Source organism: Astatotilapia calliptera, chromosome 7 (genome assembly GCF_900246225.1).
Source record: "Astatotilapia calliptera chromosome 7, fAstCal1.2, whole genome shotgun sequence".
Lineage (NCBI taxonomy): Eukaryota > Metazoa > Chordata > Actinopteri > Cichliformes > Cichlidae > Astatotilapia > Astatotilapia calliptera.
This window is the reverse complement of record NC_039308.1, coordinates 46,974,672-47,002,331: the sequence shown is the minus strand read 5'-3', so window position 1 is coordinate 47,002,331 and position 27,660 is coordinate 46,974,672. Positions and strand designations below refer to the sequence as shown.

General features: G+C 39.9%; 1 protein-coding gene across 2 annotated transcripts; it reads right to left on the bottom strand.

The window, feature by feature from the left end:
• Positions 1-1,012: 1,012 nt before the first annotated feature.
• On the bottom strand, positions 1,013-26,779 carry snx33 (sorting nexin 33). 2 transcript variants are annotated; one of them, XM_026175226.1, is made up of 2 exons: positions 24,395-26,776; positions 1,013-4,323 (listed from the first exon to the last, which is right to left on the bottom strand). In XM_026175226.1, the coding sequence occupies exons 1-2, from the start codon at positions 25,812-25,814 to the stop codon at positions 4,070-4,072; spliced, it is 1,674 nt and encodes a 557-aa protein (XP_026031011.1). In that variant the 5' UTR covers positions 25,815-26,776; the 3' UTR covers positions 1,013-4,069. The 2 variants fall into 2 exon arrangements, with proteins under 2 accessions (XP_026031011.1, XP_026031012.1); XM_026175227.1 differs by lacking the exon at positions 1,013-4,323 and adding an exon at positions 21,504-21,746 and having other exon boundaries at positions 24,395-26,779.
• Positions 26,780-27,660: the final 881 nt, after the last annotated feature.

The window sequence follows — 27,660 nt, the reverse complement described above, 5'->3', positions numbered from 1 at the left end:
GCCAGAGGTGTATCTGCAATCTGTTAGTATCACTCTGCAGGATGTCATCACGGAGGAACTTAAAGGTTAACAAAGTAGTGTCATTAAGACACTATTAAGACACCTGCCGTTGGGGTTAAAACAGAAGAGGGCGCTTACGATTGTTAAGATTAATGCCAACAACTCCTTCACTTTAACAACCCAACATGTTGATTTGAGCTGTCCAAATGAAATGCTCGCTTCCGAAACATCTGGAACACATTAAAGAGAAAAGCCTGGGTTCACTTGAACATATTGTAATACTTCTTTAGGCGATAGTTTGGCATTTACTATGTCTCAGAGAATCAACTCCACGGGACAGCCTCATTCTTTAAAGGAAACTTTCCATAAAATGTTCATCAGAATGTGTGTAAATGCAAAAGGTTAAGGGGATCCCCACCGTAAGTAGACCTTCAGCAGCTGTTGAATCAAAAGATTCCCCAACCCCAGTTTTTCACATGGTTAGCCAGGATGTTCATACATTTCTTTGAGTCTTATTTATTTTGTTATCATCTCACTGTCTATGTATGTTTACGCAAACTGGAAAATTGGGATAACAGCTCCCGGCAGTGCTTGTTTTGGTTACTTTAGGGGGGAAAACTGTTTGCATGTGTTATAATATCCTGTTATCACCAATATCCTGACGCACAGAGTGGACACAATAAAAAAAGAGCCTATAAAAATATGGAAAAAATCCCAACAATCAAAACACACCCTATGAGCAAGCACTTGGCAACAGTGGGAAAGAAAAACACCCTTTTAACAGGAAGAAGCCTCCAGCAGAACCAGGCTCAGGGAGGGGCGGCCATCCGGTTGGGGGCTGAGAGGAGGAAGACAGGACAAGCAATGCAGGCTTTAGTTATCAGCTTCTTTAAAAAGGAGGTCATTGTGAATAAATAGAAACACAACAGCTAAATAGTGGAGATGAAATACGTGCAGAATAATGTTAATGCAGGGCGTGACTTCTGAATGGACGACAAAAACAAGACAGCAATTACCATCATGACTTTTTATTAAGATTTATACGTCCTCTTCCCCTTAATCAAGTGACACATTCCTTACTGAAAAATCACCATCTGGTATTTCAGAGGAAGAAGCTAAAGCACAGAGCTCCTACAACTCACAAAGTCAAACATCCGTATTAAGAAACAGTCATCTGTGCGAAATGTCTTTCACTTAACTTATCGTGCAGCTTTGGAACATAAAGAGGTCTTCTTTTTTTTTTGCCTTACATGTCTTTGTATTCCCCAAATCCTGCACCAACCTTTTGGTGTCCACGATCATTTCTTTGTGGAATGTTTCTCTTTTGCTTTGTTTTTTTTTTTGTTTTTTTTTTGGTCTTTCCAAATATTTGAAACAGACTGAATAAGAAAACCAGAGAGCATTTATCATTTCACAACAAAACCGAGTGCCCCAGTAGAAAAATCTAACACATCTTTGGTCTGTCATGAGTGTAGATTCTGACAGAAATTTAAAAAAAAATAATAATAAAGAAAAGAAAATACAATTTACGTATGAAACGCAAAAATTTGTTCAAAATTAGACAACAACAGGCAGTCGAAGGCTGCAGTTGTGGACTGAAAAGTACCGGTATCTGAGTCACACACACACACACACACAGACACACACACACACACCAGAGCATTCGTTTGCCGGGAAACCTGCATGCCGAGTCAGCCTGTTTTTTTGTTTTTGTTACAGGACACTCATAAGATTCTAAAAGACTGAAATTTGCAGCAGATTTTCACGAAAAATGAATTCATTCCACTTGTCACCCAAACACACCACCGCTAGATCGACCCCTGTTCAATCCCAAAGCAGAGTCAGAAAACATTCCCTCGAGGTAATGCTAAAGATAGTCTCGTCTAAACCGCAAGTTGCCATGAAAATGTTCTCTTGTTAAACCAGATGAGTAAGTGGACCTCTAGCCCTCACAGCCACTTGCTGTTGAAGTAACGGTTTTATGTTGGGAAAATAAGAAACACGTATTTGATTTGTAGGTCGAATGAGAGGATCAGTTCCACTCTCTGGTCAAGTCAGTTACGTGAGAAGCTCTAGCTGGCACCTGGTTTAGCTTAGCACAAAGACTGGAAAAGAAGGAAAACAGCTAGCCTAGCTATTACTAAAGAAAAGAAAATCTGCCAGCACTGCAATAATCTATATTCAGCACATTGCATCTGGTTTGCTTAATAAGTACAAAAACAAGGGTTAAGGACAAGTTGGTTTTACAGGAGGCAATTTGATGGGCTACCTGTTCAAGAGGTAACAACAAAACAACTAATAAAATCAGTAACTAGAATGTTTCCACATCAGTTTTTCAACAGTTTTAATTTATGGGAATGTATACATCCATTTTAATCATCAATGGGACAGAACCAGGCTACCAGGCTCCCGATTATTTTATTTATAGCCTAAAGCACATTTAAACAACAGATGTTGACCCGAAAGCGCTTTAGAGACAGGAACATTAACATTTCAGGTCTCAAAAAAAAGTTTCAAAATACATGAAAGGATGAGGGATGTGTTTTGTTGTATCAAGTAATTACTGTGGAAAGTAGTTACAATCACAGTAATCAGAGTAGTGGTAGTGGTAATTAAAATGTATTCAAAATTTGCAAATTCATGCCTTTATGGGTTAAAGGTATTTGGTATCGGAAATATATTGGCCCTGTATTTTGATTGACACCAAAAAAGTATCACACTACTAATCGTCTATGAGTGTAGAAGCCCCGCCCACTTGCTGGTAAAATCTTGTTTATTAGGGACAGCCAATCAGCTGGAAGTTTGCTTAGAAGCTAAAACTGCATATTTCTTAACTGAGGGAGTGCAGTAAGGCCCAGTGTGCTAATAATCTCCTCATCCAACTAATGCCAAGGAAGTGAATTAATGCATTTCTTTGCTATGGCTTTAGGAAAGAGACTAAGTATCATTTTGTGAGCATTCAGTGTTGTAAAATGCTTAATATGAACACAAAACTCGGGTAATACACGGGAGGAATGTGGTCTCGTTTTAACTATATGATTACAAGTTGCTCCACTTAAACTACCTGAACACTTTTCATATGAAACTTACAGATACACCTGCTGCTACATATAAAGAAACATTGTTTTGTCCATCAAGGACAAGGGAATTGATCTGCACAGCGTTACATTCCTTAACCCACACAACACATACACACCCAGGATGACCTAACAGTATAATAAAAAAAAGGAACATGTGCAAACTCGTCTCGTAACTGAGCTCATTCCAACAATTCGCCCCGTAAAACACAAGCCACACTGCAGACGACAGACAACGGTCCCCCTTAAAGGCACAAACGTCACGGAGAAAACAAAAAAAGGACTCACAAAATTACACGTTATCAGTACATTTTTCACATGGTGCAAAGTTTAGACAGCCATTTGTCTTTTTCGTTAAAGTAACTAACGTGAAGTATGAAACGCCTGAGCCACGCGAGCAATCGACAGGGCTAATTCCTCTTGAGTGTACAGTGCACTTCTTTGGCCAGGAAGTACTGATGAGGACATTCTGGATAGTTTAATGAAAGTTGTTGAAAGTTCAGCTAAAAGTTTAAACATTTTACACTGGATGTGACTTCAATCAATCACCGGTGGAGGCCACGCTACACAACACTCAAGAGAAAAGGGACGACTTTAAAAACAGAACCCGTTTCTACTATAGATCCACTATGAATATGAAACCTATACTCTTACTTTAATGTAACCAACACCTTAAATTATGTCAAATAAACAATATGCTGTGTGCTGTGTATTTCAGAAATAAAAGATACAGTAGGTCTTAAAAAGAAAACACACAAAAAATAATAATAAAACATAAACTTTGAATCTATCAAAGTGAAAGAGTGACTGGCTTTGCATGTCTTTCCAGTAAACCCACGCTTCATTCATCTGCAAATGTTTTGTTTTGTTTTTTTTAACTGAACCATTGATGAAAGAGTCAAGACTTGAATCTCCCTTTCCTTTTTCCACTCTGTGTGTGCGCATTCCCTTTTCTCTCTTGACATCCTGACCCAGAAAGCAGTCCGGTGTCTTTACAGACAGTCGTACATGCGCAGGGTGCGCTCCAGTTGCTGGACAACACGCTGGTAAAAGGCTATCTGCTCCCTGAGGTAGGCCTGCATCATGTCTTTGAAGTCCACCTCTCGTCGCTGATGGAAGTGGCTCATTTCCGCTTGGAGGGCAAAGCCCACAGTCCGGCAGCGTTTCCTAATGCCGTCAGCCTCATCCTGGTCCATTTTCCCTTCATCACTCATCCGCTGGCTCTCCTTCACCTTGGCAAAGGCACCTGTGTCAAGAAAAAAAAAATGCCAATAGGTTCTCATTAACTCGGTGGCATGTGGGGCAATGCACGTTTGTTTTGATTTTACTCTCCGAGCTTCTGAGAACTGCATTTTTTATTCAGACGTAATAGCGAATGACACAAAAACCTCAAAGATGATGCCCTGTGGGCATTTTTTTTGCCAGGCTTGCAACACTTTTTCAAATGTTTTACTCTGTATTTAATAGCGTCTCCAACAAAACTCCATTAAAGAGAGAAATTTTGGTGACCGCCACATAACAAGCTTTCATTACGCTGAACTTGACATTCAATTTAGAGCGATGATCAATATGACTGATCAATCAAAATGGGGATTTATAATAAATCTTATTTTAAATGGAAAAAAAACCACCACACAAACACACACACAGATATTAATAATTGCTGTATGTGTGACGATGTCTGAAAAAAAGAAAAAAAAACTGACTTTAACTGAATTAGTTACATGTAAATTTGTAATTTTGTTGCACAAGTACAATGTAAAATGTTACCTTGAGTTGGATAAGCAGAGGAGTTGGATAAAATAAACCTTTTGGCTTTTGTTTTGTTTTTTATTTTAGTTGTGTTCTACTCAAAATGATTGCTTTATGTATATTGAGGGTGAAGAATTACCATTTTTGGTGCACAACATGCAGACATATATACACACATATACACTAAAATCATTATAGTAACTCTGCTCTGGAGAGTCTGCAGAAAACAGCTCAATAGTTTCTTATAAATCACTTTATTGCTCTGGGTGAAACGTGAAAGTGCTAGCAGAATTATACAGAGTGACTTATTTAAAACAAGAAACATATTTCCCAGTACCTCTATTGTTTTTGGGAGGATGCAGAAATCTAAAATGATAAACCAAGCAAATAAAAGAACACTACTGCATGCTAAACACCATGTTTTTGTCTAATTTGCTAAATCTAATCCTTAAATGCCAACCCCTTTCACCTCCCAATTAAATTGTCTGTGGTCTTTTTTTTAAACCAAAAAAAATCCCCATATGCTGTAATAAAAGATAAATACAGCACAGAAACAGTCACAGACTTTTATTACTCACCATTATAGTACAACATGCTATATCGCTATGCTGATTTTAATATCTCAAGATAAACATTGGAACCTTCTCCCCAGACATTAACTACTGTAAGCTATACACTTTACAGGGTAGCACACCGAGGAAACCACACAATCACTTCTTGTTTCACTGCATACCAAACGTCTACTTTCAGTGTGCCTACTGCTAGTCGGGACCACATTCACCGAGACTGCTATGAAGTAACTTTCCAATTGCCGAACATGGCAGTCGGATGGCACGTCGCCATTGCTGCATTTCCCATCAGACCGTCAGCCTCAAAAAGCCTGAGCTCAAAATCAGGAAGCAGGACTAGTCTGGACAAGCTAGGTGTTCTGCTTTGTAAGTACTTGCCTGACACTCATCCATTAACTGTAAATCTGAGGTCATGCTACACGGCATTTCATTCGAAACTCCTGGCAGAAGTGTGGGAAAGCATGAATAGCAGCTGGAGCCGGTTCCAGCAGAAGAGGCATGTGGACTGCAGTCTGTAGCTCTGACCTACATTTATGTATTCTGTTTTCCACATGAGAGGAAAATGTGCAGCACAAGAAAGCATGTCTGCGGGACATAAAGGAAAGGCACTCATAGCTCTGTGTGTGTGAGTGAGACTGAAATCATAAAGAATCCCACAACAGCTTGACGTGCTCTTCCATGCAGCTAAACGTCCTCTCTGACTTCATGCAAAACTATATAGTAAAATGCTGCTGCTTAGCTTTCCAAAGCAACAAAAAACAATTCCTCTCTTGAAATTCTTGGCACAGCTGATGCACAATCTCGCCACAAAGAGAATCTTGCTTACAGCTAAACACAAGAATATTTAAAGCCACGAAATCCACGAACAAAATGAAGAAGAAGTGCATCAGGCTAGAAGTAAAACTGAATTAGTTTCCAAGTGTCGTACCGTTTCCCTGTTTTACATATGCTCACTGATACACAATCAGTGGTCTGGAAAGTTGCTAGATTTGTTTATCTTGCCTAACCAGACCAGCTACCACAGTGTTTCACATGTGACAGATTAATGGGCGTGTGTTGGAGAGATATTAGAGCTCTACAAGAGGTTGGAGAAGGCTTTGGACACAGAGTGAGTGAAAGAAAGGAGGAGGAAACAAAAACGAGAGGCAGCGGACAACAAGAAAACTTAAATTCAGCAGCATAAAAATCATTCTTCCTTAGCAAAAGGACTTGGGTGAATAGAATAACTAGCTGAAGATGGTTGGTTTGTTTGCGTTCATGTAAGCGATTAAATGCTTGTAGTCCATATTGTAGCAGCACTTCCAACAGCTTTGACTGAATCGCCACAAGTAAAAAGGATTATGCAACCTCCTGTGATCCACTGCTGCTGCCATCACGCTACTTCTATTGTCTTGGAAAATATTTTATAGCGTGAATGCCTGTGCGGTCAGGTCGCACAGTTTTTGATAAATGCAATTATAAATTTGAGGTTTAAAATGAAGAGGAAATGAGTGAAGACAGTTGAGATAATAGACATTGCTACATTCCTCATTCCCACAGCCTCTCACTTAGCCTGGGGTCACTGCAGGGCAAATTCGGGAAACGCACGTCTTCACTGAGAGCGGAAAGTCCGTGTTTACAGCATGTTTTGATTGTATACTTCACTATTACTGTGTCCTTATTAAGCACTGTCATTGGTATTTTTCTCCAGAGACTGCAGATTTCTTTATGATCCAGACATTATAACGCAGCACTTTTTAGGCAAGTGTGTCTAATTTTAACTCTGTGTCATCTGGATTCCGGTCACATTAGATTTAAATCACCCCTACTGTTAAATCCTGAAGTGTAGTCATCTTTAAACTGAAGTGGAGCCTCTTCAGATATGGATAGTGTGTATAAATCTAAAGACAAAGTTTATTGGTTTGCTGCACAGCTGCACTACGTGTTGTCATATATAGAATGAATCAGCTTGTCTGGGTAGCGAGAAATGTAGAACTATACTATGTAAATTGTTGCACATGAATCGTAACTGTGATCTCTAAATACTATGTGAATGGCTTTTATAAAATTCTAACAGATGCATTAAACACATTTTAAAGAAAGCATGAGAAACCAGCGACTTACACCCTCTTTGGTTAGGGTTCGGTTTACGCATCAAAACAACTTGTTTTGATTTGGGAAGAGATTTTGGTTTGGGATAAAATACAAGTAGGGATGCATCAGTCTGATAATGGATCAGATATCGTTCCAATACTGACCCAAAAAGGTCGATCAGACACAATAAGCGATGCAATCGGTGACAATAAGCTGATTCATTCAGTTCAGTTCTATGCTGCTCCGTGTTTACTTAGCCACACCACAGCAACAACCTCAGCACTGGGAGATACTTACCCACAGCCAGGGTAATGGTGTTGGATTGGAAGTGGAAATAGCTGAGTTGGTGTATCCCTAGTTAGGAATGAAGTCATTCTCACTACTGCCACAAACACACATCACAGGACCGACACTAGACCTGAGAATTCGTTATCTTTAGGGTGTAGCTCAGTACCTCAGGTCATGTAGCAATTGAAAGGCTGGTGTTTTGATCACTAGCTGCTCCAGTCTCCATACCAAACTATTCTTGAACTACATACTGAATCCCAAGTTGCTCCCGACGCATTCACCAGAGTGTCAATGCATGTAAATATCAGACAGAAAGAACTTTGACCAGGAAAAAGTGTTTGTGTGAACGTGTGCATGAATGGGTGAATGAGGCTTGTTGTATAAAGCGCTTTGAGTGCTCAAGTTGAGTAGAAAAGCTTTATATAAAAGGTATGTGACTCTTGGAATAGTATAGAAAGCTTTATATTATTAACATTCGACTGCACAATAGTGATGAAAGGGGCCCATCCCTATGTCACAGAGCAAAAGGCAGGGTGCACCCTGGACACGTTGCTATATCACAGGGATAACACATAGAGATAAGCAGCCATTCACATTTATATTCAAACCTATAGCTGGGTAACCTGACATGCATGTCTTTGGACTGTGAGAGGAATCCAGAGTGACACAGAGGTGACACTTGGCCTGTCAAAGCAGTGCACTAACGTGTGACCCATGTTAGGGCTGTGCGATATGACCAAAATCTCACATCCCAATATAAGAATTCTATCGTCCCGATAACGATATAAATCACAAAAATTTAACATCTTCTGTAAATTCTGTGAATCTCGACTTGCAGGAAGTGTTTTCAGCTGCGCGTCATAGCTGGAGTCGAGTGTTTTAACCGATGTATGAAACGATACAACTTACTGTATGTCTAAAAATGTAACGGCTGCCGTTTTCTTTGTGAGTATTTATTACACGGCGTGCTGCGGGGAAAAGCCTGTTCTAACGTTTGAGTCTAAGGTTTATTTATTAGCACCTGGCGGCTCTTTTGCACTTCTCATCCGTAAATAATCTGCTCTTTCACGTGATTCAGTTTATTTTGAAAAAGTCTCAACAGGATCTTGAGCTTTATTGTGAAAGGTTTATTTGGAACATAAACAAGCGGTCACGCAAGGGTTTTACCGTCGTTGTTGCTAACGACAATGCATAAAAACAGGCGCTTGTCCGTCCGTAGTGTGGTTATATAAAATATAAGAGAAAGAGAGAACTTTTAAGAAATCAATATAACCACTACAGTGTCCATCAAAACGATGAAAAAATATTGTCATAAACAGTTTATTTTGTGACACCACGAAACAAGCGATAGCGTAAACTGAACCGATAGACGTTTTTATATCGTCATCCGATATATATATATCATTATATCGAATATATGTTGGATGACCATGATTTTCAAACACTTGAATAGTCACCAAGTAACAAACTGTCAGTCACAGATGTACCACAACTATGCAGTCACTGGAGAGGAATAAGAGGTGGGGTGTGAAAACCAGTGGAATAGCCAACTTTTGCAGCTAATTGATGGAGTTGTGAACACTTTTCTAAAACAATAATTAGCTTTTTTTTCCCCCACCCTACCAGCACTAAGTTGAGCGGCAGTGAGCTGAACAAAAATGACCCTGTTATTACAAAATCAACACTTCCTCAAGAACTATTAAAAGTAAGGTTTAATTTGACCTCGCCTTTTTAAAGAAATTCTTTGCAGTTCTCTAGAGCTGTGTGCATGTGTGCGTGTGTGTTAGTTAAACTGTACTGGGCTAATATGTGAAATGTGCAGTCTCCAGTATGTAATGACATCACTACTGCAATGAAAACCACAAAACACATACCCCCACTTTCCCTTTAGGACTCAGAATTGGCAAATTACTCTCTCTCTCTGAAAAGCAAAAGGAAAAATATCTTGCAGGTGACGACATGACATTTTAAAATCCATAAAAATGTGCTGCAGTCGCTGAACTGACGGACTTGTATAATACTGTATGTGATACTAGAGTAGTCGTCTATAAGCCTTAAAAGTTTAAATACCAACAAGAAAGCCATTCTGAGTCTGCGTAATCAAAATGAATCTTCGGCGAACAGTAAAACAAACAAATCTGGAAATACTGTTTCAAAGATTTCAAACACCGGAAGGACTAACGTGCCTGAATAAGATTAGTCTGTGTTATTCATACTGGACAGAGGTAAACAGAAATATTTCTAAACTGAGGACAAGTGAGGCTTGTCGCCACAAAACACTGACCATTAATAATGGGCTCTGTGTGTGTGTGTGTGTGTGTGTGTGTGTGTGTGTGTGTGTGTGTGTGTGTGTGTGTGTGTGTGTGTGTGTGTGTGTGTGTGTGTGTGTGTGTGTGTGTGTGTGTAAAAGGGCTGACGTCTGTGTCAAGCACCGCAGTGAACTCATGACATATTTGTTCTTTGTTGGCCTCTCAGCTTTGAGAATGTAAACGGCAAAAAAAGAAAAGACAAAGTGCACTGTGGAACTTGTGTAATTACACAAACAGTGTCATCACATGCTTGTGACGAGGAACGGCCACAGATGTTAGAATAGAAGGATGGGGCCTTTCTTTTATATAATCATGCCACCTTTCATTTCTAAAGTTGCGTTGTGGTTGCCACCCATGGGTTTTGAAACCACATGTGACAAGTGACTCTTGGCCTTTTTTTAAAAATATACTCAATAAATCAATAAAGTCATCAGGAGCCGAGGACACCAGAAGTCTCTTTACAAGCGCAAAGATCAGCCCTCTGGTGGCCATTAACTAGAATGCAGATGTTAAGACGTTCCCTCACTGATCTCACTTTTCAGAACTGGAAGCTACACATGTCCGTCTTCATACTGCCTGGAAAAAAAGAAAATATACCAGTAGTACTGTGTACTATGTTTTAGTTTCTTTAATGTTTATGTGTTCTACTAGTTGCTGCGAGCTATACTAGCCTCCACCATCTCTATCAATACAGTTGCTCTTTGTTAGCTTTGTTTGTTAGTTAGTCGTTAGCCTTGAGAGATTAGCATTTTTACCATCGCCATCTTGTTTTAAAAAACAACAACAACAACAAAAACGCAATATAATGCTGTACTGTGAAATCACATATTCATTGGCTAACAAATGCCTTCACCAATCAGCATACCACAGGTAATCCTCCATTTTGAAATATATGACCAAAGTTTATAAAATAAAACTGAACCCATTAAGTGTTTACAAAGTTCAAAACAGAAAGCTATTTCCCCATAGACTTCTATATATGTGGAAGCCTTTTTGTCACCATAGCTATCGCCATCTGGAGGTCAAAAGGCACTTTCACATTAGCTTTTCTTTCTAACCAGGAATCTACATCCATGTTTTATACCATCTATAGTTACACCTGAAAGTGTCTAGTTGGTTAACTGCTCAGCAGCCTAAAACCTAGCGCGCTAGCAAGTCTTCAATATGCTAGGGCCACTTCCTGTATACTGTGCCATTTTCTTTTCCCCCCCTACCCCTAATACTTTGTTATCAGGGCTGTATTTTGTTTCATCATGGATGCATTACAGAAAACTGGATACAGACTCAAATTACTACTAATACTTATGCTCATGTGTTTTACCATAACTCTATATTTCAATGACATCACAAAAAACAACTATTATCTATTCAGCTCCAAGTCTGTTGCTATTAAAAGCCTTTAAGCTGATTCAGTCCAGAACATGCCTGTAGAAGCACTTATGATTTTTATTCAAACAAGGTAATAAAGCACAGAAATCTGAAGACAAAGATAAACACTGACATTTAATCTTAATGGAGGAGAGTACAGGAACAGAGGGGGAGGGGGAAAAAAACAGGAAAGGAAGGGAACATCATGTGCAGAAAAGCTGAAAATAGAGAAGAAAAAGAGAAGAGACATTTCTTCAAGAATGTATGACGGGGTCAAAAGGACTCCGCGATATCTGCCGGCGTTTAAAGTTGGCCTTAAAAGCCTCGAGGATAGACAAACATGAAGAAAAAACCTCTGCTGAGTTAGCAGAAAATGTAATAGTGTTTACAGCAGCCAATCAGATACACAGATAAAACGGAGCTGGAGTTAATGACCTGAGCTGGAATGCGCTCACAACCAACTTTTATCCATCTCAGAAATGTTATCTTTAAAGTCAATGCAATGCATGGACACACACACAAAAGGCAAACGTCTCGAATTTTTCAGTACTTTGAGGATGAGGAACAATTTTAAAATAAAACAGAATGAGTAATAGTCCAAAATTCCTCTGCACCCTGGATAATAAGTTTTCAACCATGACAACAACACTTACACTCGCAGAACTACAACAAAAGACTTCCAACAGCTCCAAAGCACAAATCTCTTAATTGAAGCCATGCCCTGATGTGTTCAACAGCTGTTCTTCTTTTTAATGTTTAGAGAGACTCTAATCGTAAACGATTATATATTTCATATTTACACAGACAGAGTTATAAATTTACCCTCGTGCCAAACATTTATGCTAGCATGATGTACTCATTTATTAAGAAAGATATGTACACTTATGCTTCTCGCTGGGTGGGGGTGGGGTGTTAAGTCACAACGCTCCCCTTCAAAGGGATTTATTTCAATTCTTTTCAAGTCGGGTTTCCGACATCTGTATGTCGACATGAAATCAAAAGTTGGACTGGACGAGGATGAAAATATTTGGCATTTCCAGTTGCCAACTGGAGCAAAATGTCTGGCCTTGTTACAACTTAGCTGTTCAAACTACCTCACAAAAGTTCAGACAACAACAGCATCAGTGCTGTCATCGCATATCATGCAAAACTAATAAGCAGTTAGCATTAACTGTGACATCACGGCTCCTTTGTATAACTATTTATTACTAAGATTTGTGAGACAAGAGTCAGGTTGCCTTGAAATCCCTCTGGGTTTTAAGGCATTCTGTTGTGTTTCTGGTTGTGACATCAAATTCATATATAATAGTGTCAGCTCTTCTTCTGTGGAATAAATGGAGTGTTTACTTTTGTCTAATTGGAAGTGTTGCAATGGCTGAAATTTACAAGAAAGAAAGAAAAAGTAAGACATGCAGTTCTGATAAAGAATGTCTGGCCAGTATGACTTTAAGGTTGTTCCCGTGGTCAAAATAAATTCATCCCTGCTTTGTGGACTGCCTACCTTAGTCAGCACCAATTAAAGCTTAGACATAGTAACAAAACAAAAACCTGGAAACCACCACAGTCCATTGTTAACTTTGGAAATGTCTTAAAACTAAATTCTTTTTAAAGGATAGTAGGGGTCAGCTCCTCAGGCTTCAAATGGCCCTCAAACTTTGGCATCTTTGGGACCTTAGTGAACACTTTCTTGATGACTTCAGGGGCTCAGTTGATAGTTTTAGGTCACACTAAGTAAAATATCAACTAGCAGATTATGGTAGTTATTGGGTGAGAATCATCAGACAGCCCACGATACAATGATATTGCAATACTTTTTGTTAATTTTACATTTTGTGACATGTTGAGTATTGTAATATCATATAAATCATATATTGCATTTTATCACCTCAAAAGCAAATTATGTGCTCAAAGTTAAAAGCTGTCAACAGCTGTTCAGTCCTTTTATCCAATAAGACAAAGTTATCTTACTTCAGTTATTTATTCTCCTGCAAAATGAGATAAGATGGAGTCAGTCTGCAATCTGCCATCTGTTTCTTATAATTGAGCAATTAACTGTGATAAATGGTCAAAAATCACATATCTGTTGCTCTTAAACATAAATTCATACTTAATTATCACATTACTGCTCATCAACCCCCCAGCTCTATAGAGTTATAACCAGCATACTGTTCAAGTTGAGTCAAACCCCCTCAGGTTTTGCTCGACATTGATACAGACTCATTCAGACTGACGGCAACATGCTGACAATCTGTCTGCGCTTTACACCATTCCTCATTCACCCAGTCATACAAGCACTTTTTTCTATGCTTAAGTTTTCTGTGTTTCCGGCTAGGGCTGCCACAAACGATTATCTTGATAGTCGACTAGTCACCGATTATTTTTGCGATTAGTCGACTAATCAGATCACGCATCCATTGGACGTAAAACGTACAGCTTACTGCACCAGCATGCATCTGCTCTTATATAACTATCATTAGCTTACAGCTTTAAGTGTTTAAGGTATGTGCTAACTAAAAATAAAGACAAGATGATAGTTTATTAAATTTTAATGAAATTTGCAGATTGTTTCGGTGGAGTTTAATAAACTGAGCCGTCTGCTCCTTGCTATCTAAAATATAACAGGACACTGGAGTATATTCTCAAGCATCTCACACTTCTGATAATCAGTTGTCTGCTTGACGTTTATTCAGTTGTGTAAAAACTATAACTTTAATCTCAGCCAAACCGATTTACTCAGGAACAAATAAAATACTGAAAAAAGCCAAACAATAACATTTTTAAGTTATCTAAGTGACTTATGTATGTTTAACCTGAGTAGCGAAAGACGGCGGTGGGTTTGAAAACGATTTGTCGGGAGTCCGGTGCTCTCACGGGTTCTAGTGAGCCTTGAACCCCGGCTCGCTATTGAGCAAGTTTACACAGCAACATTCTCGCCTGAAAATATGTTAAACGTTTATTTTGTGACCCAGAAAGAATAATAAGAGTAATATTAAAACTAACTAGCTGCCGCCATTGTTGGAAACAGAGCAGAGCTGCGCCATGAATTCTGGGATGGGTTGGGCCACAAAGTATACACCCGACCCATCCTTCAAATCTGGGGAAATGAAGGACGCATTTGTGGGCCGCATTTGTCGGAGTCTACAAATGCGGACACAGGAGGATGCGTTTCCTGAATTTGGACACAGCTACGATACCGGACACTGTTCCTTCTTCTTCGGGGTTTAACGGCAGCTGGCATCCTTGTACATGCAGTGCTGCCATCTTCTGTTTCAGTCCGTTATTACACTCTTAAATCCTACTACTTATTCCTGTGTGTTTTGGGATCTTACAAAGCTTCAAACGATTTTGATAGTCGACGTAATCGTGACTAGTCGACTAATCGTGGCAGCCCTATTTATGGCAAACATTCACGCATGTTCACACTCTGATAGATGTATCTACATCCACACTAGCCTGGATAGATTTGAAAACGGCATTTTAGTCTGAAAACCCTCTGCGTCCACCACACTAGCGTTTTCAGTCGTTTTCACAGAGTTGTACGTCCACATTGAATCGGCCGAAATTTACTTTATTTACTTTACTCATTGAAACGCGGCGGCAAAAGGTCGAAGAAAAGCACCGAGTTTTTTTAAATGGACTAACAATGAGGTGGAGTTGTTGCTGCGAGTAACACAAAAGTACAAAGTTGCAAAAGCAAGTGAGAATTAAATAATTTGAAGAAAAGCTATCTGGAGCATGTACAAAACTGATATTAATCTGTAATATGGCTGTCAAAATTGAGAGCAAACAAAACAACTGCTGTATAATGCCCCCAGCTATCTTTAATTGGTCACATGACTGCATCACATGACTAAAATGCGTTTTCGAAAGTCTGCGTTTTCGAGTGTCCACACTGCGACGGGAAAGCTCCGTTTTGAAATGTATGCATTTTCGAGAGTGTTTTCAAAACACTGCGTTTTCCCTTGGGAAAAACGCCATCTCAGTGTGGACGGGAGGCCAAAACGGAGAGAAAACGATGCGTTTTCAAACAAAAACGCATTAGTGTGGACGTAGGCTGAACCACCAACCTGCTCTACCTCCTGAGCTGCAGCCACCCCAGCACCCGAAGTTGTAATCAGTTGCAGAATGTGAAAAAGAAATCAATATAATAAGCCACAGATTGTATACTTTTGTTGTCATACATGCAGTAGTAGATTTCACACATGAACTTTGGCTGATATTTGGAGAATGAGGTCAAAGCAGGTGTCTGTTGTGAAATGTAACGAACAGCAAGACTGTGCACTCAAGACGTGTTAGCGCCATAGATGTGCGTTGGCCTAGGTGTGTCTCTGCAAACACAACGAGCCACAACAGAGAAATAGACAGACAAAGGGAGTTTATCTCCCACTTGACAGCCTGTAAGAGAATGACCAAATCATCAAAGAATGAAGCCTACTGTCATCCATAATTAGTGCACATAAGTAGAAGGATATCAGGTAAAACAGTATAAAGCTATAACATTTGTCAATCATTTTTCCTTTCGTTTTTCTCCCAAGTGGAGTATACTGAAACAGTAACAGTAGGCTAATAAAATACATTGGCAAACCAATACCTAGATCTAGACGAGTTAACTTGGGCTGACGGAATTTCCGATCTCTATTAGTGGAGCAGAAAATTAAGAGACTTATATGAAGAATGACACCTTTGAACTAAAAACTTGTATAAAAGACAGAAAGATAAAGAAGAAAAAGAGGATTACATGTTAGTTAGTGGCACGTCAGCTGTACTTTAGCTGGATTGGATGTAGATATTGTAATGCAGCTTTATAGACGGGGCAAAAACACCATTCTCCAAGCTAACTGATGTATCTTATTCCAAGAACAGCCAAACTATGAACAAATACAGATGGCAATGGCTTTTAGTTTCCATTTATTCATGACAATGCAAGCAAAATAAAGGCAAGAAAGCAGAATGCAACCTACACTGAGTAAGAGTTTGTTGCGAACACATAGAGACCCTAAAACATCACATTTATTATTTCAGATTAATTTTACATACCGAGATAGAGACACAGACAGACCAGAGCTTTTAGAGGGCAAGGTGAGCCACCCAAGCAGCCAGGACAGGCAGGCAGAGGCAGAGCTGGCCATCTAATCCGCATTTCAATCCCCAGCTCCTAAGGTCTCCATGTCAAAGTGACCTTGGGCAAGATACTGAACCCTAAAATGTCGCTGAGACATCCATCATAGTGGAATGTGTTCATAACAGTTAGGAAGTTCACAAAGTCAAAGAATGAAGCACCGTATGAATGTGTGTGTGACTGGGAGAATGACTTTTATTAAAAAGTGCCTTAAGTGCTCGCTTAGAGTAGTGAGCACTCAAGGCTTTGATTAAAGGATCGTTGCTACCAAGTAGCTCTAATTTTCAGGAGTTTTTGGAAAAAAGTTACAATCTGGAAAAAGATACAGTATAATTTAGATTTTTGTACAGTTGCATGTTCCACTCGAGTTGTAGCGTGCTCTCTCCTCTGTAATGTAACCACTGGTTAGGCAGTGGTACAAACAGAATAGCAGTGCTTGATAAATTCATAAATGGGTAACTCTGCAAAAAGAAAGGGAGAGGAAGGAGACACAGAGAGTCATTGGGCACTTCCAGCATGAAGAGAAAGTATTGGTTATATTTGCCAGTGGGAGCACCGAATCATGTTTAGCCTGCTTCAGATACAGCAGTGCAAATAATGACTCAGCCTAACTAGATTTATGGACATAGGTGATATCAGATGAACAGGTAAAAACAGCACCGGGTAGAAGCCTAAAAAAAATATCACAGAAATGTGTGATAATGATATTTCTGACACCCAATATTACACATTAAATATTAAACAATATTACACACAATACTCTATTTGCTCTTCTATTTGGAGAGCAACTAGCTAGTGCTCTAGCTAGTCTTTCAGCCAAGCTTGGTTGTGTGCTTTTGGGTCATATATCATTAGCTGCTAGCAACAGTACTAGCTAGAGTACTAGCTAGTCTTTCAGCCAATGTCGGTTGAGTTACTTGTGTGCTTTTGGGTCATACATCTTAACTGCTAGCAACTCTTCCATCAAAGCCTCATTGTACTTTACAATATGTTTATGACTCAAGCGGTTAAACATGTTTGGAATTTCCACCTTTAGCGGGGACAGTTTTCTTGCATATTTTGGAAAGCATTGCGATGTGCTGGAGATTGTTGAAGTAGTTCCAGTTTTACTAAATCATTATTGGAGGATGACACACAGCTCTCAATGTCAAACATTTCTGGGCTTGCATAATTTTTTGTATTTTTTTAATTTAAAAAAAAAAAAAGCTATACAGTGACATCACAGTAAAATGTATACCAGTTATCCTTGACAATATGCTATGGAAAAGCCCCAGTATTAAATAAAAACCTTCGTCTTGTTCTTAGTTTATTAAAAATAGTAAATGGGAACAGTAAGCCAATTTCACACTAGCCAACATAACAGTGGGCCACCCCTTCCCATATGGAAAAGATATATATAAATCTTATAAAGTTTGTATCTGTCTTGTGTGAAACTTGAATGAAAAGCATACAAGAGTGAAAACACATATAAGATCCCTTGAAAAATTATATAATGAAACTTTGGATACTTACTAAAACAATATATGAAAGTAATGAGAAAGTGGCCACTTTCATGAGTAAATCATATAAGTTTTTACTATTTCTTTTCCATATGGGTTGTTTCCAGTTTGAAACCCTATAAAGAACACTGTCATCCTATTTTCAAGTTTAAGCTGTTGCAATAATAAAACATTTATTTATCTCTCTCTGATATGGCAGAGCAGCAGTAAGTTATAAACAACACAGGCTAATAGTGAGGCTACCACCAATGTGCACACTCTGGCTAAGCAACGGGAACTAAATTCACTTAACTAAAATTAAGTGAAGTAGACATGAGGAAGTTTTTCTGCCTGTCAGGTCTAAAGGGTGGAAGTTTGACTAAAAGTTGACTCCGCTTGTGGGGTAAATTATTACTCCAGTGAAGTGGAACTGGTCATAAAAAGAGCAATAAGCAAATATTAAAACTTACGACTAAGGAGGGGGGGAAAGTATTGTTACAGTTCCTGTGCAACTTGCCCAGCACCATCAACAGTTTACCAGACTTTAAAATAAATAAATAAATTAAAACAGAAAACACTGCACATATGTTATAGCTCTACAATTCAATCGGCTCTTACCCATGCTTCACAGTGTGACCAGTTGTGTCGTTTTCCATGTGCCACAGCAGGAAAAGTACAGATGCCAATAAAATGGTTGCATCTAGGTGAGCTTTTCAGTGTCTTGGTAGAGTGCACGCTGGGACACTGGCCAGTCTTACTGGGATATTCGACTGGTGCAATTTCTAGATCAGTCGTAATTAACATTTACTCTAAATTTATAACTCTAACACTAGTGTCTGCCTGCCAAGTTGAAACTTGATTATGGCACATTTGCAGTAAACTTATGCTGATCAATGTGCCGAAGCAGAAGACTCAGCCTTTGTAGCTACACACTAACACGCCAAGTTTAAACTTGAGAAGCCAGCCTCGCTAGCACACCCTCTTTGGTATTCTGAATTATGGAATATCTTTAAAGCATAATTATCACTTTTTGACAGAAAGGTCTCAAACTTTATTGCCATTACGCTCACGGTTAGCGGTCACGCTGTGTACTGTTAAACACTGTGCCAATTTTTTCCATATAAGCTCATTTTACTTGTAACTCGTGCCTTTTTTTTTTTAGACTAAGGCTACAGAATTTGTGCTTCTCTGAGAGAAGAAAGGAGGCGGCACTGGTAAAAACTGAGGACTCTGAGACATCTGTGATCTCCTTTAGTGTGAAACAACATTGCACTGGGCCAGCACAGACAGGAATGCAGAAGCATGTGGATAAGCTGTGTGTGAAGCCAAGGCGCTAGCCTTTGTCAAGATTTATGAGTGAGCCAACAGCAGCAAAACACCTTTGCTCTCCAGAGTCACTACAGTCAGAAAAGGGAACTATAATCGGCCAAATTACAACTGCCATAACTTGTCCACTCTATGCTAACGAAATGCAAGGCTAATTGCACAGACTGCTGTTTGTGCACCTGCAGAAAACGCTGCCTTTGGCTTTGGACTTTCACCAACATATGGAACGTTAATCCTCGACAGATTTGTCAGATCATATTAACGCCATACGCGCTCCTGGTCAAGTCTTTGGAAATTAACCAAAGAGCTGTGTGGTTGTCTTATAAGTACTAGAACTAAAAGTTAGATGGCTGTGTGTTATCTGCTCAAATCAACAGGGCATTTGGCACACACATTTCCCCGGAGCTGGAAAGCAAAATATCTTTTTATTCAAAAATGCACATGCAAGAGCCTGCATGTGGTTTTGTTATGCGTTGCCATATGGAGGACAACTAACCTCTTGTCCATATTAAAAGTCTGGCCTGCTAAAGGTGTCCCAGGGTAGCTAGTTCATTCTCAAACTGCATAATGATGTGGTGTGGATCACAGGTTTTATCCAACTACAAGCAGCTGCTAAAGTAGCAAAAAGACAAAAAGTCCACTCCTTTAAAAAATAAATAAATAAATAAAAATACAAGCTGAACAGCTTAGTTTTACAACTAAACGGTGATCGTGGCCTTACTTTGCTCTACATGTCATTCTCGGATGATGCAGATCCCGATTTCATGCAGAGCCAACACCCCTGATCTCATCTTACACAACATGTGACCAGATCATCTGGTCCGATACCCTCGCTGTGGAGCGCGTTGGTTTCACTCTATTGTGTTTTCTTTTTATACGTATTCAACCCCTGAAGAGCTGGCTTTTGTGTAAGATCAGTGCAGTGATTGTCGCCAGGTACAGAATCTACAGAACATGATCTCTACCCAAATTCTCACAGACACTGGACAAAAAAATAAATAAATAAATCACACATGTAATATTTAAGACCTGATGAACGCTGAGGGAGCGCAATGACTCCAATCATTCAAAGTGAAGGAGCGAAGTGAATTTCAGAGGCCAGGATGACTAACAAACAAGTGATTGTAAAAGGCATCCCAACTGTAGCTGGGAGTGCTTAGATCCGCCTCACACAAAACCCTCAGAAGGTCTTTATTGTCCAACAATGCAATGTTATTTACTCTTCACATCAAGACTTTCAATTGTATTCAAATGAGATCAAGGTCTAACTAAGGGATTTGTTTTGGCAGATGTTCAAAGCACAGCGTATGCACCGTTAGGAGATCAAGCATTTGAAACCAGGATAGATTTACCTTCTCTTGTATCTAAGCCAAGGAAACTTCCCAGTCAAAGAGTTCTGATATGGGCAGATGTGGGACAAGGAGAAAAAGATGTAAAGAGAATAGCGAAACATAGTTGAAGCATGTGCGGCAGCTTTGGCTGCAGACTGATTTCAAGGCAGAAACCAAAAGTGAATGTCTGTTCAATTTGGATGAAAACACAAATGGAGCACACCCTCAGATTTTCCTGACACTGCCCAAAACCTCACACAACCTGCGTGGCTCGCTTGCCCACCACCAGTTAAAATTCCTGGAGTTCACATCCTGACATGGATCACAGTTAAAAATCAGCTCCTGTAGACCTCAGCGAAGGCAGGCAGGGAATAAAGAAAAAGCCATAAGGGATGAAGGAGGAGTGTACCGGAAAAGGTCGACCTCAGATCTCTGTGTTCCGACTGTTGCCACAGCTGTATCTGGTTCAGCAGAACACAAGTCCTATCAAGGGGAGTTATGTGGACCGACAGGGAAGACTCAGCAGAGGGGGGGAAAGGGTCTCTGCCTGAACAAAATACAGTTTCCTACAGTATTTATCACCTCCTGGTTGGGGTGAGAACTATTTGTAGACACTGCTGCCAAATCAAATTTTTTATGTAGATTCCAACATCATGCTTTTATTACATCAGTGTTTCCTCACACGCAGACTTTACTGGGGTGGGCAGCCCAGTTATATCAGCAGCAGCAGCCCAAGGATACAAGGCAAATAATTTTAACATATAATTTTGTTTGTCAGCGACACCTACCCACAATCCATTTGCGAGTTGACAGGCTCCTCGCTTTTATTTTGAAAGGTTAGTCGCTGCTGACCAGCTAGCCCCGGCCTACAGGCAAGCTGGTTGCCAGGTTTCTGTTGTAGTGGTCATGTTATAAATTAGCTTCTTCTACAGAGAGGATCCTATCCCCTGAGTGTGCATACTCAGATGTCTGGTAGTCGAAGGTCTGCTGAAAGCTGGAGAGGAACTTTACCCATTAGGGAACTGGCACATGTGCTGCTACACGAGCTCAATGATCCTGCAAAAGAGTAGAGGAACTACTGTACTACTTACTACTGCATCTACAGCTGTAGAACAGGATGGTAACACTGGCATTTGTTCCGCAAGAGTCTCACTAAAGAAGCAGCATTATATTGTTTCATTATTGTCATGTAGCATTTAGTGATATTATTTGCCTTTTCAAAATGTATTATTTAAAAACTTAGGCAAGCCTTCACCCTGCAGGAGCTGTACATACGTAGATGAACACACATGGGTATGCACGGATGCCACAAACACAAATAAAATCTGAATCTGTTGGAAACAGTGTGGTTTAAATAATCCAGGCTTAATGTTGAGTGCTAAACAAAAACATCTTACCTGAAATGGTCAATCACCCCCATTCAGGTATTACACATGAACTTATAGAATCAAAAGAGCAAATGAACGCCAGGCCTAACAACTTTGATTCTTTGGGGTAAACACTATTTATTCTGTTTACTATAATGTCATATAGTGGAGGTGAATGGATTATACATTTCAATATCAGAGTCCGACCAATCTCGATACATAACACTGAAACCATCTGCATGACCTGATACTCTGAGGTTGAAAGATTCCCCATGGTTTTTTTGTTTGTTTGTTTGTTTGTTTGTTTTTGGGGGGGTCTTGGTGGACTGGCCCTTTAATTTCATTCAGATGGCTCACATTTTCTCTTTTGTTCCTGGGTGGAGTGCTTTCGTGTAACTAGCTGTATTGTAACATGAATGACCTCTGCGATAATACGCACCAGCTGTTTGAAGGGAGATAATAACATTTACCAACAGCGTTCCTCCTTCCTCACTGGCAGCAGCCCCTTCCTTCCTCCTGAACAAACTCCAATCGGTTGATGTGTTGTTTATTTGAGAGCTGACACAGAATGCTGATTTATCTGTGCTCTGCTCGAGCGTAAAACTTTACAAGCTCCAAGTTTACCAGAACTCCATGTAGGATTAAGAAAATTGGGCATCTCAAACAGAAAATTGCATATGCAAATAAGGAGCAGCACAGTTACAAAACAATGGTGCGTTTCATGATTTCAGGTCAATAAATGTACTCGTTGCACATTTCTATGCTAATATCCAACTGCATCGTTTTTGAAAACTTGTGCAAAGGGTAATGTGTATTTCACATTTTCAAACAGAAGCAATAATATACTAAAAACTATATACTAGTGCATACAGTACTGTGAAAAAATAGTATGTGCACCAACCATTTTTAAGGAAGGAACACATTGAGAAAAAGCAAAGGTATGCCAAATTAGAACTGAACTGAAAGTCCGTGGGAACAGGTTTTATGGAGGGATGAAACCAGATTTGAAATCTCTGATTAAAGAGAGAGACATAATAGAGAGCCATCTGTAAAACACGGCAGAGGCTCTGTAATGGTTTGTAGCCGTGTTTTAGCCAGTGGTGTTAGGTATCTTGTCAAAACCAAAGGAAATGCAAACACACCAAAGGACCATTAGAGTTTGAGTCGCCATTTAAAAGCATCTAATTAGCAATTAATTCATTTTTCAGCATGTCAACAATCCCAAACACACTAAACACACCTCAGCTATACTGAAGTAGTTTGAGAGCAAAAGGTAGGCAACATGCAAAGAACTGTTTTGAATATGCTTCAAGAAGTCTGGAGAACTATTCCTGAAGACTGGTAAATTACAACGACGGTTGAGGGTTAGGCGTTCATTTTTGATGGTTAGGGTAGGCTAGGGAAAGCGTTATATCAATTCAATGTCTTAACTAAGAGATGAAAAAAAAGTGTGTGTGTGTCAGCACTAATTTGTTAGTTAAAACCTGGAGAACGAACCAAAATACTGTAATACTAGCTTGACAACCTACCATAAACATGCCTCTTATAGTGACTACACTGACTACAAAGACCACTTCTTGTCAATGACAACCAAGTAAACATGGCTGACTGTTGTACCATTAAAGTATTACACGAATCTGTTTTTATTTTTTCACTGATGAAAAAAAAGCAGTAAATCATCTCAATTAAGAAACTCAAACTGAAGAATATCTGGCATTTTTCCACATAAAATTACTAAAATGATTCTTATTACTGCATCCGTCAAAAAAGTGAAAAATATAACAGGCTAACACTATGATTTAATCTTGGGCTCAGGTATTGTGTATCTATGTGTCTGTGTCTGTCATGAGGGGAGGGGAGCTATGGAAGGCCTGCCCTCGTCTGCCATCCATAACAAAATAAACTGCACGGCTTGAGCAACAAAACATGATTGTGAGCTATCAGCTCACCATGTTCCTATTAGCAGACACTTTGTTTATTATTCCTAACAGTTAGCAAAATGAAACGCTTTCTTGTTGCAGCTGATGCAGGCTCTCTGATTACTGATGGATAAGTCACAAAATTTAGGTTAACAAAATGACATCTTGAACCAATTAATCCTTTACCCTTCAGCACAGCTTTCTGATGAATTCAAATTGTAAATGACATGTCAGAAAAGCTGATTATGTGGCCCAGTGTGTGGCTTTGTTTGTTTGAACAATCGTATTAATAATTGCATCCAGCATATGGATGCAATTATCGTTACGATTTCTGACTCCTGTGGCATTTGTTTTGCTTTTTTTTCGTGCACAGATTCATCAGAAAATTCTCTGACACGTTTAAATTTCTCAGGCTCACCTTTCTGTAGATGAATGATGTCGGGGAAGTTGGCGAGCAGGCCTTGATAGAGCGACAACTTATCCAGCATGTGGAAGAGGTCATACTTAGGTTGCTCTGCAAACAACTCTCCAATGTTCTCATAGGTGCGGCCAGTATGGGAGATGGCATTGTTGAGTCCATCTGACCTATAGGGAGGGTCCAACGTGAATGCGTGGCTGATAGACTGGAAGGCATTTCCAAGACGCTGGAACTCTTTCCTGAATCCACCCAGGTGTTTGCGCACCAGCTCCGAGGCGACGTGTGTCAGCTGCATAACGCTGTCGTCCATCTTCCTGGCAAAGGCCTTGAAGTTGTCGACTCGTTCCTCGACGTCCTGAAGGTCCTGGTGCTCTTTGGGGATTTGAAGGGTTAGCATGAAATGCGCGCCCACCATCTCGTCCTTCTCCGCCCTTCTCTTGCCCAATTTCCACTGCTTGTCATCAGCACACATGAGAAAGTGCTCAAAGCCTTCATATTGGGAAAGGACTGGGTGACTGGTCATGTGGTTCATCCACAGTATCAGTCGCCTCTTGCGCTTCTCAATGAAGTCTTCCTCGAATCGCCCCGTGGCCTGCTTCTCGGGCAGGTGAGGCACAGAGATCACAGTGAACTTGTGAAGCAGGCGGTTGTACAGCCAGTCAAAGTGTTTGTAACGTCTGTAGACGGGACGCCCTGTATGACTTGGTGTCACCCGGTACGAAATGTAGGTCTTGATGCCCTTGAACTTTGTCTGTTTGGTGGGATCCTCAATGGAGCAGGAGAAAGGCTTTGGATTCTCCTTCCACCGGGGCCCTAGGGGACCCATGTCAATGGAGTAAGTCTCAGCTATCTTTGCCATCATTGGGACATCACCCAACACAAATGCCTCTACCCCTGAGCGGACAAAGCTGGAAAATCTGTTCAAGTTCCTGCCCACCATACTGCCCTTCCTAGAACTGGTGATGCTATCTTGTCTGGATGCCGGCTTGGGTCGATAGTGCACATTGGGATTGTTGGTCATCGGGTTCTCAGGGGCATGTCCATTGGCTCCAGGATTCCTGGTGTGATCAGCATCATCCACAACAGTGGACCTGTCATCCCAGTCATCCCAGTCGTCATAATCGTCATCATCATAATCATTCTGTGGATAATGGAGCGAGGTGTTTGGAGTGGAGAAGTCCTTTCCTAAAGAGCCCGCTGGGCTTATGGAGCAGTCGGTAACATTAGAGTTGGAGCGACTGCGTATAATTTCCACATAAGATGCAGGGAAGATACCCCTCTCTCCTCGGCTGTTCTCCCCCTGAAACCAGCCGTCCACTGAGTTCTCGTCAAAGATAATCAGTTCCTCATTCTCCTGGATGCTAATCTCCCCATTGTTTTCGCTTAAAAAAGTATAGAGGGCTTTGGCTTTCACTGACATCTTTGATTACTCCCGTGGCTGCGAAACCAGAGAATTCTACATGCACATAGTGCTTAGATTATATCGATGCTGCTGTCTCGGTGCATGCCACATTGGAAACATTTGACACTAGCTCACTGTAATATTTAAACTCATATCAAATGGCATCGCAGCTGTTCGATCGTGTGTGCCACAGCACAATATGACCTATGTAAATTTAATGATCTGACACTAGATAAACACAGAGCTTGTCAAAAGTTGCATAAAACTATTACTTCTATCTGCCAAAAATAAAAAGTCTGAAACAGGCCTAGGGTAACAATTAGTATACTCAGCCCATTGAGGCTGTTGATCTATTATTGCATTATACTAGCAGGTCTAACAAGAACTTTAACCTACAAAAGATCTGTAACACAATAGGCCTCTCAATACAGAAGGACCCCGTGTCTCCTTTCTCATCACAAACACAACAGGTTCAAAACCAAAAGTGTTTTCACCGAAGAGCTCCTCCAAAAGCGCCGACGGTCGTTTTAAAATCCTCTCAAAGTGGGCTTCAGCCTCGCTGTTAACTTATTGTACAATTGTGTCTCATTACCGAGCTTTAAAACCATCCGTGATGGGACTACTTCCAGGATAAAGTGGCCCGGTGTGAAGGAAAAACAGATGGATGAGTAATGGTATCCCTGTGCATTTTTAAACGCCGCATTCCCTCACACTGAAACTTGCTGCGTGTTCCTTTGTAAACAGGTTCCTGCGCATCTTCAGTCGATCCTTTTTCAGCAAAAGCAGAAAACGGCCAAAAACAATCCGCGCCCACTAAGTATCAGCACACGCCACGAGCCGCTGCTATTTCTTGGAGTTTATTCCTTTGCGAGCGGCAACAAACTAACTCTTTCCATGACGTGCGGTCAGACAATTGAAGGCAACTTCGCCTTTTTTTTTTCATCAGCTCCTTTATATTGTTTGGAAGAGGCGGAACAGGCTCGATGCCGCCCCCTCCAGGAGGGAAGGAGCATTACATACAGTGAAGATTACAACATCCAAGCACAATTTATGTCGTGGGTTACCAGGCATATTATAGTTTTGTATTTTCGAGTTTAGTTTGTTTGTTTTGTTTATTCTTGTATATTTTGTCTTGAATAATGAAAATAAATACCAGGTTTCTGAAAATAATGAAAGAAAAACTATTAACTCAGAAAGTCAACTTAAATTTTAAAAAGTATAAAAAAGAATAATAAATTATACTTTACACTATAGTTAAGCTTAATGTTGGCGATAATTACGATTTAGTGTATTATTGTTATTGCAGTGATGCTTACTACTATTAAATATAGTCTTTATAATTTAGGAAACCTACTTCCTATTGGCTACCACAATAACGTTGATATGATATATATTTCAAAGCTTCAATAAATTCTTAGACATAAGCAGAGGAGGAGCCAGACATTTGAAACACCCGGGGCTTAGCCCTAAAGGGTAGTATGCATGTGGGATTTTTTTTTTTTTTTTGAGGGGGGGGGTGTAGAAATGACTGAAAGATTAATAGGCTCTGTTTTGAGTTTTGTTCAAAAAAGAATGACTTCATATAGGGAAATATATAGAACATATATATATATCACACATGCAGGACACCTTAAACTAGTTTTTTAATTGAGCAGCAAGACAGAACGAAGTCGGGGCTGTATCAAGACACAGGGACTAAACCCCAATTCAACCAGACCCAGAACTGATCCAGAATTAAAACAGGACTACAACAGTTCAAAAGCAGGATTACTGAGGACTTAACCAAGACATAACCACAATCAGAACTAGATGATAGTAGCACTAAAAATCATCATAGACCTGCACTACACTTATTTATTTAATT

Excerpts from the sequence above, each read along its gene's own strand:
- snx33 (XM_026175226.1), bottom strand. The coding sequence starts at position 25,814 with ATGTCAGTGAAAGCCAAAGCCCTCTATACTTTTTTAAGCGAAAACAAT. Across the intron at positions 4,324-24,394 it reads CATCATTCATCTACAGAAAG|GTGCCTTTGCCAAGGTGAAG; the intron begins GTGAGCCTGAGA and ends TTCTTGACACAG.